At 38.1% G+C, this 14413-nt stretch overlaps 2 protein-coding genes across 3 annotated transcripts in view; both read left to right on the forward strand.

The window, feature by feature from the left end:
• LOC149227612 (putative LRR receptor-like serine/threonine-protein kinase At1g56140) overlaps positions 1-14413 on the forward strand; it is an 872347-nt gene that overhangs the window by 565000 nt on the left and 292934 nt on the right. The gene's annotated exons all lie outside the window — the stretch shown is intronic.
• LOC149227613 (uncharacterized) lies at positions 5993-7256 on the forward strand. 2 transcript variants are annotated; one of them, XM_089377836.1, is made up of 2 exons: positions 5993-6169; positions 6214-7256. In XM_089377836.1, the coding sequence occupies exon 2, from the start codon at positions 6585-6587 to the stop codon at positions 7239-7241; it is 657 nt and encodes a 218-aa protein (XP_089233962.1). In that variant the 5' UTR covers positions 5993-6169; positions 6214-6584; the 3' UTR covers positions 7242-7256. The 2 variants fall into 2 exon arrangements, with proteins under 2 accessions (XP_089233962.1, XP_089233963.1); XM_089377837.1 differs by having other exon boundaries at positions 6287-7256.

The raw sequence follows: 14413 nt of genomic DNA on the forward strand, positions 1-14413 counted from the left end.
GCATAAGAGCTCAGTTTCAGAAAGTAAGAGGTAGTTCGAAATTACTGCAGAGGCAACAATTTGAAACCTAAGAGGTAGCGCAGTCCTTGGGCCAAGGAAGTCGAAGTTTTGAGGGAAGATTGATTTCTCTGAGTGATTCTACAAAGAAATTCGATTTCCAGATCGAAGCTTTACAGAGACAGACGCAAGCAACGTATTCATTAGGGGAATTTTGAGGTCTAAAATGGGCCTCCTAAGAAAAATGTACAACCAAAATAAACTTTATAAGAACCAATAGGATTCAAGATGATGATGTCAACCATGGGGCATGATTCACCATTTTTGGAGTAAAAAAGTAAAAAGATTAAAAAATAATAAAACAATAACATTGTTTTTTCAACTCGTATTTTCAACTTATCTCCCCAAGGTTTTACTCAAATTTCAAGCGAGAGTATTCACTGGATCAAAATTTAATTCCTTATCCAAGTAGTACCCATGTTGCATACTTTCGATGGACCCTCCTATATGAAAAATGAGAAATACATTAAAAAACGTGATTGCAATCACATTTTTCATGTATTTCTCATTTTTCGTGTCATAGGGTCCATCGAAAGTATCCAACATAGGTACTCTTTGGATGAGGCATCAAATTTTGCATCCAATGTGTTTCCGCTCGAACTTTGAGTAGACCCATAAGGAGATAAGTTGAAAATATGAGTTGAAAAAATAGTTTTCTATTTTTTCCCCTAACATTTGATGATGTAATCTAATCTTATTTTATTATTTCCACTATTATTTTATAATTTCCTTAGGAGGCCCATTTTAGACCTCAAAAATCCCCTAATGTTCCTTGAAGAGCAGATCTTTAGCTGGGACGTAGATATTTTGCAGCAGTTGCTGGCAGAATAGCGTTAGAGGAAGGGAAGAGCACATGCTGAGGGAATTTCTTCCCCAGAGGACTCCCTGCCAAGAAGTCCAAATTTTTCTAGCATAGCAGCAGTCGCTATGTGCGAGATTTCTCACCCCAGAAGGGAGTGTGAATAGCTGGGCAGCAGCTGCGCAGAGAAGAAGAGGGAGCAGTTCGACTTTTTTTAGGAGAGATGGCATCAGCTGGGTTGAGAGATCAAGATCAGTTGGACGGAGCCTCCAACTATGTGATCTAGAAGGCTAGGATCTCTTGCCTTCTAGATGAGCATGTTCTCAAGACTTATGTCAATAGTGTGGTAGTTGTACCTGCCGATGTAGATCCACTCAAGAATTACAAGGCTAAGATGGAAAAGATTAAGCGGATCATTCTCGACGGGATTCGAGATCATGTAGTATCCCACATAGCCAGCAAGGACACTGCCCGACAGATGTGGGAAGCCTTACCTATGCTATACGAAGGATCTTCCGAGCAGCGGAAGATGTACTTAGAAGAGAAGTTGCGATGCACAAGGATGCAGAAAGGGGATCGTATAGACCCCTTCCTTAAGAGGCTTCAGGAAGTCCGGGATCAACTGGCTTCAGTAGGACCAGGGCCCCAACCTACAGGGTTTGTACGATTAGCGCTGAATAGCATTTCTAAAGACTGGCAAGTTTTCGTCCATATCATCCTCGGCGGAGAAAACCTGCCAGATTGGGAACGTGTGCGGATTGATCTACAACAGGAGGAGCTGAGGCGTGATCTGGTGAAGGCCACCATCAATGGCAGTAGCAGCAGTGGAGCGAAAGTAGTGAAGGAAGAGGACGTCGTAGCCCTTGCATCAAAGGGACAGCAGGAGTAGTGCAGAAGGAAGAAGGACGTTTCAAAGATCAAGTGCTTATGGTGTGGCGAGATGGGCCACTACAACACTCAATGTCCTCTCAGGAAAAGGGACAAGGAGGAGAAGCAGGATCAACAAGCTGCATTCGCTGATATTGATAGGATGTTCTCCAGATTGGAGGAAGAGTTTGCCATGATTGTCAAGATGCCTTCGAGGGTGAGGTGGGGCAATCTGGAATTGTAGCCCCAAAGAGATACAAGATGGGCAGGATTCTTAAGGAGGTCCACCTCATGAATCAATACCTTGCTACGGGAGCCCAAGACATGCAGTAGCAGGATGGACCAGTGATAGTTGGTGCATTTAGGTGCCTGAGTGACAGATGCAGTGGCTAGTAGCAGTCAAATACTAAGTAGCGCAGAGCAAAGTTGGCAACAGTGCAGTTGGCACAAAGCAGAGTCAACAACAATGTAGAGGCTTCAGTGACAACATAGAGGCTAGCAGCAGCCAGAATTCGGACAATGGATGCATCATACTGAACATAGTTGCTTCATTATTTTGGATGTTTTTCCGTTGCAATTGTTGCAATTACAGCAACAGCAAATGGAGAAGGTTGTAGTGCAGATGGAGTGTTGGCAGTAGTTCAGCGGGTCCAGCAACAACACAAATGCAACAGTCAGAGTTGCACAGTGGTTGGTGGGCAGTAGAGCCAGACATCAGTAGCACAGCAAAAGATAATGTAGAGATAGAGTGATGCTACAGTAAGTTGTAGCACTAAAACACATTCCTTGCTAAGAGGGAGTGTTGATTTTTGTAGCATCAAATGTGTTCTAGCCACGAAATTTTATGGAGAGGCTAAAATACATGAATTCTCCAAAACCCAGAAATCGTTTCTGGAAATTCCACCTAGAGATGGTTTAATGAAAATAATTATTTTTTTAAATGGTTCCCTAAGTCTAAATTTAGGAAATCTGGTTAATTAAAGGGTATTAATTAAATCAGGTGTGAATCTTCTAGAAGACGACGAGGATCAACTCCTAGTAAATCTTAGCCATCAATTATGTTCTAATCCTGGCCACTGGAGCTCCAACGAGAGATTATAAGGAGTTTGATGTGGTTGGAGAAGGACACTTGAGTAGTGCAATTTGACTAGAGAATCGATTTCCAGAGTAGTAGCTGTGAGTTGCTGTATGTGATTCAGTAAAGTCAAAGCAGTGAGAGAGGGGCAGGGATAGTAGATCGGAGGAAGTTTTCCAGATCCGAGGAGTGCAAGGCAGAGAGAGGTTCAGAGAGGCAGTGCAGAGCTTCAGAGGGAGTCTGAGATTCAGCTGGGAAGTCGAATTCCAGAGCCAGAAGTCGGTGTGTGAGACCGGAGGGCCAAAGGAGCGAAGTTCTAGACAACTAGAGATTCTGGGAAGGAGGTGACACAGACCCCAAAGAGGTTCACGCAGATCTACGTAGGTTGACGCAAAGGCTGCACAGAACCAGCGTGGGGCCAGTCATCCAGAGCCTGGATCAGATTCGGATCGCTAGACAATGTGAGATTTTTCTCACTATCTCCTTGTTAGTTTTTCTCTGTATTGGATAGCCAGTTTGGGCATCCAGCGATTTGTACTCAGATTACTACTGCATAATAATAAAACCCTCAGTTGTTGCATCGGTTTTCCCACATTGGGGTTTTCCGAGGACATTGTCCAAAAACAATTGGGTTGATGTGTGTTTATTTCTCTCCAGTGCAATATTTAGTTTCCGCAATATTTTATTTTGTGTAGGCTGCAGTATATGTAATGACCCATCGTTAAAATAGAGAGCACGAGAATATTAGCATGCATACGATGCATGCATATGATAGCTACATATGCATGTATCGCATGCACTGCACTATTAACTATATTCTAAGTTACCTAAAATATTAAATATCCTAACTCACCCCTTCATATAGAAAAGTCGCATTTAACCATCAGCACATATTTCTTAATGCCTCATGATTAATGAGTGCTCACCAATGATATTAAGTTTAAAAGTATAAAGTAAAAGAAAAGGGTTATAAAGAAAATAAATGTAAGGAATTATGTAAAGCCTTAAAATCAGGTTATATAATTATCTATTTAAGAAATTTAAAATAAAGTATATGAATGAATTATTAAAGGGATAATCTAAGTCAAAATAAAGCATAGGACAAATAATTAAGCATATGACTTAAGACTTTAATTAAACATATAAAAAGTATAGTCAAAGTGAAATGGCACATGTTAAAATATCTTGAGGATGAAATTCGATTTTGCATGTTAAGAGGTGTCATTGAGAAAGAAGCGGTGGGCTCATAGGTGGAGGGAGCAACCACCGTCATTAAAGGGTACATAAGGAGAGGTCGAGGGCAGAGAAGGGGGGTGTTCTTGCCCTGTGAGTGTATTCGCTGTGAGGGTATTTGCTGGGAGTAGAAAGGAAAATGATGCGGATGCCATAGGAGGAGGAAGGTGCTGTTGGAGGAGGAAGGAGAGGAAAATTACACATACTGGTATGTGAGCCTTACTTGTTTTGAAGTTTCTGGGCACGGGGGAACGGTATGCATCAGTTGAGAAGCATACTGGGTCGAGTATCTAGGTATACTCGATTTGGCTGGGTGGTTTTGGTTATTCGGTAATGAGAAAGCGGGAGCAGTTTTGAAGCACCCTCACCGCAACAGCAATAGCAGGCCAGGTAAGTATTTCTACAAATCAATAATGGCTCTTTAATTAGCTAGGTCACTACATATGGTATCAGAGCGTTCGTTCAAACCCTGCGACCTAAGAGGCCCTACGCAATTTTGTGGTTGCTTCGATTCACTGCCCAACATGTCTCAGTATTCCCTGCGAGGACGATGAACGGCAAAAACGGAAAGCTGAAGTGGCTGTCGTGGAATGCTTGAAACCCTGGAAAATCTTGTTCGTGACCGTCTTCATTCGGAGGCCGTATACGCGACTTTCGGAGCCAATTCCTCAATAACAAGGTATTTGGAATTTGAGCTATATTTGGTCGGAGGGGCGAAGCAGATTCGGACTTGGTACGGTTGCTTTGAAATATGGCCAGAATTAGTGTAGTTCAAGTATTATTTTTTCGCTTTTCTGCGGCCACAAGCGGTGCATTTGACGGGAATTAGGGTAAAAACCCAGTGAAAATTGTCTCGTTTTGCCTTTCAAGGATGCGACAACGTTTAGCAGGCCGCAGCAGCCTTTGTGCGCCGTATTCTTCTATATTCGGAGGTGCTGTGTGGTGAATAATCTCTGGATTTTGAGTTCCACGCGTTCAGAGTTAAAAAAAAAGACTCTATTCGGAATTATTCTCGAACGGGAATTCTATTGAAATTTCAGAGTTGACGCTGCGAAAATTGATTCGGAAATTCGCAAGGGATGCCAATAGGAGGGTTTGACTTGTATGCAAGATGAACACGTGGTGATTTTGGGCCGAGATTTTGTTATTTTCATAAAGGTTTTCTTTGTGAGGAATCCGTGAAAAAAATTTCCTGCATAGGAAAGTTCACCATTCGCGGATGTTGTTGCCTCGGTCTAGGGGATGCTTGCGACGACAAGACACAGTAATTGAATTTGTTGCTTGCTTAGAAGTCAACACATTTGAAAAATACTTCAAATAAAGGATAGAAGCTTTGAGAAGCGGAGCACATCCGCTATTTCTGGCTTCTGTATGTCTTTAAAGGCATCGAACAACTTCAATGGCTGCTGGTCCCACAGACGGAGATTCTGAAAGCTTTAGTGACAGGCGTCCTTTACTCATGGAGCATATGTCTAGTTTATCAGGTCAAGAGCATGTTGTTATAGATGTAAATTCAGGTAGCTCCGCGGTTTCAGTGACTCCGCAAGGTGAAGTGGCAACTGCCGTGGATGCACAGGAAGGGGTACCATCGACAAGCAGACAAGCAACATCTCGACTGCCTCCTTCATCTGCGTCATTGAGAAGCAGCTCCTTTTCCAGACCTGCTGACTTACGAAACTATGGCCGCCAGCAACGAGCGAGCCCATTGAATTCAGGACTTTGGATTTCAATTGAACTTACCATAACAGTTAGTCAGATAGTGGCTTCCATTATTGTTTTATCACTCTCAAGAAATGAGAATCCTCGGGCCCCATTATTTGTTTGGGTCGTGGGTTATGCTACAGGGTGTCTTGCCACACTTCCTCTTTTGTATTGGCGAAACACACACATGCCTTTTTTCTCGCTGTACTTGAACGGCAGCTGAATAAGATACGTTTTTCAACTCAAGTGCGGGGAGGATTTTACAATATTAATTACTCTTTAAATTTCGATTTTGGCGTCTGCTGAGACACGGAGAAAATCCAATCGCTGACCAATTGATCTACTATATTGTAATTACTCGACCGTCAGCTGAGAATTAAGTCTTCTGAATTTTGATGGGCGTTCGACTTGGATGTCTGAGTTTGATCCAATTTGAGGTTATTGAATTATGATTCTTTGCATTCAATGGATATGCCTACAGAGCATAAATGACAGACCGAGCAGCTCCTCGGGCATCTCCACTCAAGCGTATTCTGGTACAATGTTCTCCTCAGGTTAAGGAATATGGATGCTGTGTGGCAAAAGAGTTCCACAAGTTGAGCGTGATATGTGTCTAGAGGAGTTCCTGGCATTGAAGACTTGTATGCAGAATGTGTTAAAGAGCAAGCGTTAATTAGCATTTTGATTCCAAAGATCTAGAATTCAAGAATGTGGAGGCAATCTCTCTTTTTATCATGATTAAGTGGCTCTCAATTCTAATCTAGAGTATGCTATCCAAGACTAAACTTCATTATTAACTCAAGAGCTATAGGAGTCGGTTTTACTGTTATTTCGAAGAAACCAGCTCAAGACATGTTTCGACCACATAGTGGGTCAAGCTCTCGGTCCAGACCCGCTTTAGCTGGGTCTGGTGCTTTATCTCATGTTTATGTTCAAAATCCACCATTGAGATGTAACGTTCCTGGTGTTTTGGGTTTGCACTACGATGATGGTAATAAGTTACTGCTTGCTTCAACATCAAATCAGATATTTCCATGGCAAGCAAATCAGTTTACATCTGAGGGTATTCCAAATGTTGTTACAATAAATGAAGGACCTGTTTTATCTATTAGATATTCTTTGGATGGAAAAATTATAGGTGTACAGCGATCTCAACAAGAAGTTGAATTTATCAATCGAGAAACATCCAAAGTATTCAATCTACGGTGCAAGGTTGAAACTGAGTGTATACTGGGCTTCTTTTGGACGGACTGCCCAACATGTGATATAGTACTTGTAAAGACGAGTGGACTTGATCTATATTCATTGCAAGTTCAGTTAAATAGTCTTAAGTTTGTGGAGACAAGACGATTCAATGTCAGCTGGTATGTGTACACACATGAGAGTCGGTTGGTTCTTCTTGCATCTGGAATGCAGTGCAAGACTTTGACTGGATTTCAGCAATTTCAAAATATGAAGAATTTAAAGAAACAGCAGAGCAGAATGATTCTGTCACTGAGGATGGCTTGAAAGATGAAACAATAGAGAGACTTAGCAGGGTAAATGGCACCGAGTTGAAGATCCTCTGTTTGCTCCTGGATTCATTTTATCAACTAAAGTTTGGCAAAGGTTAGTACAGTATTCAAACTTGTGTTATTTTTTTTTTTTTTGATCAGAAAATTGCTTTCCTTCCGAGCATTTTGATAAATTAAATGGAGTTAGTGATTTAGTTTGTGCAGCATGTTAATTTACATGATAGAACTAGAAAGAATTGCTCAATGTTCTCTTTTTCGTTATTTGGGTTGCATTTCCTTATTCAACATATATACCTCTTACAATTGATTATTTAGCATTTGAAAGGGCAGATTGATAGAGATTGGCACATTCGTCATTTGTGCATTTAGGACAGTTCTGGGCACATTCGTCATTTGTAAACTTACTGTTGTCATAATTGATTTTCTGCTGTCATCACAGTTGGATCACTACTCATTGATAACTTAGGAACTTAAGTATCATAGATACTTCCATTGATTCATAATGTTTACATTGTTTAACATTGGAGAAGTCCTTCGTATGCTAAGAGTACTAATCCTGAGTTTCAAAACTCGTAATCTTGCACTCGAACAAACTTGCTCACAAAGCATTTGAAACACCAAACTCTAATCTCATAATCTTGTTGAGTGCTTTAAGTTACATTCACTTGTCTTTGGGAGATCGGATTGGCAAAATTAAATAATATTGTTAAAAATCTCTTAAATAATTGGTGATCTGTAAATATCATAGAGCCTTGGTTTATCGAGAAATCTGATTGGCAATAGCTGTGATTTAATTACAACATTGGGATTGTGATAATCGACTTGTTGAACAAAGAATTTAATAGCCAGGAAACTTGCTAAATCTAAACAAGTAATTGGCATTGTCTTGTTGTAGATAAGTGCTCTATTTATCATTAAACTTGTGGACAATATCTATTTCCTTGTTCAACAGGAACTTGTAGAACAATCTCTGTATCTCTTAATTATTATGGTTTACTTTTGGTGGTTTATTGAGAGATGTTTTGTTGGTCTTTGGACCTGAATTTAACAAACTTGTTTTCTTCATCATCATTAAGAATAGAATGCCAGTCATTGTCATAGTTGCACTTTTAACTTTGAATCTTTCAAATTTGTTCATGAATTTTACAAAGTCGAAATTTTGTTTCCTTAGTTCCTTACTGGTTTTCATCACTATCTTTTCAACTTTGTAAATGAGTGAATTGCTTTAGATTTGAGGAGAGGTTATAAGTCTCTTAAACTTAATGTAGCCATAACCAAGTTTTAGTTATAAGTGACATGTAAGCCTTTTGAGTTGCAGTTGCAGATCAATGAACAACCCCTTTATACATTTATCAGTTGCAGTTGAGTGGATCATATGACATTTTCCAGTTTGACCATATCTTGTGCAGAAATTCATCCTGTAATCTAGAATCTGGATGACCTTCATTTCATCTCTAGTATACAGTTATCATATTTTATAAATTTTAATAATACCATACTATTTCCTTTTATCATTTGGATCATAAAAATACAAGTACTTGAAATCCCTTATGCAACACAACTTGGAGTGGAATGGCTTGATTTCATTGAACAAAATAGTAACATTCTGTCTCCTAGTATTCTTGATGCAAAGATCCCATTTAGATGCTGTTGATAGTCTCACTCCTCTGAAGACATTGGAATGTTGTGCAAAACTGTTTCTATGATATTTTAATTGCAAAGGGTAACAAATTATTCTGTAGTGTCAGCATTGCAGCTATCCTTAATGATCTGGGTAACAGGGATTTACATCCCTGACTGTTGTGTCTGGAAACCGATTAGAAGGTGTTAAAATTTGAAGTGTTTTTTTTTGAAGGTACCCCCTTTCAAGCTGTGTTTTGCTATTATGTGGAAAGGTTAAATACTGACTTGAAGATAATGTGCATGAGTTCATACTCTAGTCTCTTAAGTTGGGCAGATTTTCATATATCTTATGTGAAGTACTATACTGTCTTTAGTTTCTCTACTTGCAAGAAAATGAATGCGATCCCTTAAAAATATAGCAAGCATTGACAATCAGGAATGATGAGTGGTTGTATTGAATGACCTTGTCAAGATAAATCGTTATAGTGTTTCAATCTTGGTAGTGAAAGGTATGATCAGTCTGTTAAATATTACCTATAAAGTAGTTAAATTTGAGTCTGACAACTTTCCAATTCATTGAAGGAAAATCAAATCCATGTGGACTGTACAGTTAATATTCTTTGCCATATAAGTTTTGTGAGTAAAGCATGCACTATTGCATTAGTTGGTGCTGCAATGGGAATTGAACCAGAGGCCTCTACTATTGGCACAACTCCCTAAATTACTGAGTGGACTCTGTGAAAGTGGAACTGGAAAACGTTTTCTCTATATAACATAAATGTTATTTTAATATTTACAATTTTGCATAAACTTAGGTTCCTCTGCAACAAATTTAACAAGCATTTCTACTGTAAATGCTACTTTGCGTTAATGTTATGCTCTTCTTAACTTTTGATATTGCTCTGTGTCACGCCACCAAAGTTTTCATAAGTAGTGATAAAAGTAAAATAAAATGCTAGTTATCAAATGTATTTTCTACAAGTCAAGGTAAATTTAAATGAACTCAAGTCCAAGTTTTGCTTTGGTTTACTTCATATCTGCACAAGGCAGGCCGCAGGATAACCTAACTAATCTTGTATGCCAAAATTAATTTTATCGAGAATTATTAGCTGGCTAGCAATTCGATCTCATATTTTATGTTAATTGTCTCATGGGATTGTAGTTGTTCTCTTGTATTCTTCTTTCTTTCCTCTTCTTTGATGTGATATTTGGTTCACGTTTCTGGTGGATCGTGTTGTATTTTGCTTAATATCTTCTGATTAGCGTTGGGCATCCCTACAGACTAGTATCACTGATTACACTTTCTAATCCCATTGACCTTTATCCTGGGCATTTTTTTTTTTTTAACATAATAAAAATAACTTCATCTTTTATGGTTGCATTCTCTAGTTTTGTAGTGGATGAACTCTGTTTTAAGAAGGAATCCTGAATCTCTTTTTGAATTGTTCAGAGCAATCCGTTTAGTTTTCTATTCAGTAATGTTTCGATTGAAGCTTCTCTTTTTCGAGTGCAGTAATTGACATGTCATATGAATTTGTTGGACTTTTTGAATGTTATTTTCAACCATCTTTGCTTGAGGAGAATAACACCTGAGATCTTTTAGTTGATTCTGCAATTGTGTCAGTAATGTTTCAACTTTCAAGGCTCTTTTTCTTGTGCAGTAAGCTTGATGTAATCTAAACTTTGCTGGAATTGCTAGAGATCATTTTATATCATTTTTGCTTGACAAGAATAAATCTGTGGTCACTCAGCTTTTAGTATATTCTGCATTGGTCTATTTCTCAGTTTATAAATAAAATTAAAAAAAAAAATAAAAAATAAAAAATAAAAAAAAAAAATTTTACACTCATCTCTGATGAGCACAAGGCACACAAATATTGAGATTGGATTAAGTCTATGTGCTATAGTAAGTCAAGGTGATAATTGTAGTTTTGATTTCTACCCGAATTCTGCAGTTACCTCTGTGAATTGCTTATACCTGGAAACCTTTTTCTTTTAATATATGGTTATGCCACTTAGCTTTTATCTAAAAATCTGTTGGAAATTAGATTCATCTTCTATCAAGCGGAAATGTCCTTGAAAATTAGACATGTTCTTTACCTATCTTATTTTGGATCATGTTGAAAACATTTAAGGTGAATGTAACTTCATTAGGGGAATATTTTAATTTGATTTAAGTTTGTCAACATTTTCATTTCCCTGATATTTTACGAGTTTCCTAAGTCCTTACAGTCCCTGGGTGATGTAAGCACCTACATGATATTTGCAACATTGTATGATATACTTGAAATTATTCAAAAGACATAGATTTAAAGCAGAGGCTACTTAAAGCTGTGAATTCCTTGATGATATGATATGGACTCCTTGATGCTGTGAATTCCTTGAGGATATGGACTTCCTGACGATGATAATATGGACGAGATTAACTCCTTGAAGAGTTGAACAAAAGGAGTTGACATATTCTCTAGAGATAAGTACCTTCTTGAATATTTTGATGTTATTCGCTTGTATTGGTATACTTTGCTTGGATGGATTCGTTTTTATTATTATTTATGCTCCTATGACAAACAATGGGTAATGATGTTTATATTCTTACAATCTTCTAGATATTCATTTTAATGTTTAGTCATCCTCCTTTATAATTACCAGGGGACTCACTCCTCTGTACCTGTCAACAGCGTAGATATTTCTCTTTGACTTCTCGACATAGGAGATGTATTTGAGTTTGTATAAATTATCCTATGAGACCTTTCTTCAAGTTGTATGAAAACTTCTGTAGGTGTTCTCTTGATAGTTTTTTTCAGAAAATATATACAGTGGACAGATAACATTCAAAAGAGACCTCTAAAGAGTCACATATAATATCTTCCTTACTCAAAATTACCCCAAGTGACTGTGTACCTGTTAAAAGGTTCCAAGAGCATAAATTCAACCCATAGGGCCATGGTATTGAAAGAGTACTACTATTTAAACATAGAGCAATGTTCGGTGTATTATTGTTAAAGGAAATGTTCAGTTCAAAATATGTTCCCCAAACGTGTTGCATACCATACTTGAGCTAGTTATTTCAATCAATTTATATATAAAAGAACACAACAAGTAACAGTATTGTTAAAAGAAGGAATTGAGATTTGTCTTTGCTAATGACTATCCATATGATGCATTTTGTTACCAAGTAAGACAAATAACCCAGTTAGTTGTTACTGAAGCAAACACATTCAGATCTATGAAAGTTTGGAACATAGCGATATGTGCTCGTAAGATCAAATATCAAGTGTCAGTTAGCAATTTAAAGTCATGAGTTTTATGCACAAACAATACACGAAAGAATGATTATATTGTGAATATGAAGGCTAATGACATGAATAGATTATGGCAAGGTATGTATACTTTAGATAACATGTATGAAATATACATGAGCTATGTGTTTTTGAAAATATTAATGCACATGTTATAAATGCATGGACAAGTGTTTATGATTGCAGATAAAATCTCATTACCGAAATGACCACGTGATGACAGAAACTTCAGAACAATTAAGGCTCAAGAGATTCCATGATAGGGTATTAACCCTGATTCTACCGGGAGGGGTGGAGGTGTTGCCCACCGTTTATACTCCGAACCCTGGAGTCATGGGAGGACTGTGCGAGTCACGCTCCCCTAGACGTGTGATGATGACTGCCAGATGCCTACTAGGGATCAGGTCGGTATAGCCAACGCTGTCACCCTTGGAGTTTATGAATGGTAGGGTCAGTACAACTGACGCCATGGCATACTCCAGTAGAGGACGGATAGGATGGGAGCGGAAGAGATTAGGAAGGATAGGATGATGTAGTGATAGCCTGGGGGGGGGCCTGAGGAAGTAGAGCATGATCATTAAGTTATAAACCTAAAAGTATTCAAAACACCAATTTTATAGTGTTCTCTCACTAAGAAAAAAAAAAAAAAAAATTAACCTCAATACTCAATCCGAGCAAGAATGTACTAATCACTATTATAAGTATTGAACTCTAACTTCGGGACGAAGTTTTCTGAAGGAGGGGTGTATGTAATGACCCATCGTTAAAATAGAGAGCACGAGAATATTAGCATGCATACGATGCATGCATATGATAGCTACATATGCATGTATCGCATGCACTGCACTATTAACTATATTCTAAGTTACCTAAAATATTAAATATCCTAACTCACCCCTTCATATAGAAAAGTCGCATTTAACCATCAGCACATATTTCTTAATGCCTCATGATTAATGAGTGCTCACCAATGATATTAAGTTTAAAAGTATAAAGTAAAAGAAAAGGGTTATAAAGAAAATAAATGTAAGGAATTATGTAAAGCCTTAAAATCAGGTTATATAATTATCTATTTAAGAAATTTAAAATAAAGTATATGAATGAATTATAAAAGGGATAATCTAAGTCAAAATAAAGCATAGGACAAATAATTAAGCATATGACTTAAGACTTTAATTAAACATATAAAAAGTATAGTCAAAGTGAAATGGCACATGTTAAAATATCTTGAGGATGAAATTCGATTTTGCATGTTAAGAGGTGTCATTGAGAAAGAAGCGGTGGGCTCATAGGTGGAGGGAGCAACCACCGTCATTAAAGGGTATATAAGGAGAGGTCGAGGGCAGAGAAGGGGGGTGTTCTTGCCCTGTGAGTGTATTCGCTGTGAGGGTATTTGCTGGGAGTAGAAAGGAAAATGATGCGGATGCCATAGGAGGAGGAAGGTGCTGTTGGAGGAGGAAGGAGAGGAAAATTACACATACTGGTATGTGAGCCTTACTTGTTTTGAAGTTTCTGGGCACGGGGGAACGGTATGCATCAGTTGAGAAGCATACTGGGTCGAGTATCTAGGTATACTCGATTTGGTTGGGTGGTTTTGGTCACTGTTGATAATATCGGCGATATATCGGCGATATTCGGAAATATCGCGATATTTTCGGCAAAACGATATATCGCCGAGAAAATATCGCGATATTTTCTGTTTTGAAAATATCGGCAAATATCGGCAAATATCGGAAAATATCGGCAAAATATCGCGATATTTTGAAAATATCGGCAAAATATCGGCTATATTTAAAAATTTGAAAAAATTATTTTTTATGCTTGCCGATATTTGCCGATATTTTTGCCGATATTGCCGATAAGATATTTTCTGGACCCTCGCCGATATTTTCCCGATACCGATATTATCAACACTGGTTTTGGTCATTCGGTAATGAGAAAGCGGGAGCAGTTTTGAAGCACCCTCACCGCAACAGCAATAGCAGGCCAGGTAAGTATTTCTACAAATCAATAATGGCTCTTTAATTAGCTAGGTCACTACAGTATATGTATTTCAGTGTTTTCCATAGTAAAATACAAGTAACTTGTTCAAGTAATTTAACAAGTAGGTGAAATATTATCAGTTTACTGCAGTAGGAATCAGGTAACCGATTTTTCACACCCTCCAATCTATCTTGGTCCTTGAGCCCAGTTGTGGCCATCTCTAATTACGTCTAGAAAATCCCTCTTCCTCTGCTTGGTTGTT

The sequence above is a fragment of the Pinus tabuliformis genome, chromosome J, assembly GCF_031772625.1.
Source record: "Pinus tabuliformis cultivar Carrire ecotype Pingquan chromosome J, CPIR1, whole genome shotgun sequence".
Taxonomy (NCBI): Eukaryota; Viridiplantae; Streptophyta; class Pinopsida; order Pinales; family Pinaceae; genus Pinus; species Pinus tabuliformis.

Bases quoted from the DNA above. Each gene is read 5' to 3' on its own strand.
- LOC149227613 (XM_089377836.1), top strand. From the start codon at position 6,585: ATGTTTCGACCACATAGTGGGTCAAGCTCTCGGTCCAGACCCGCTTTA.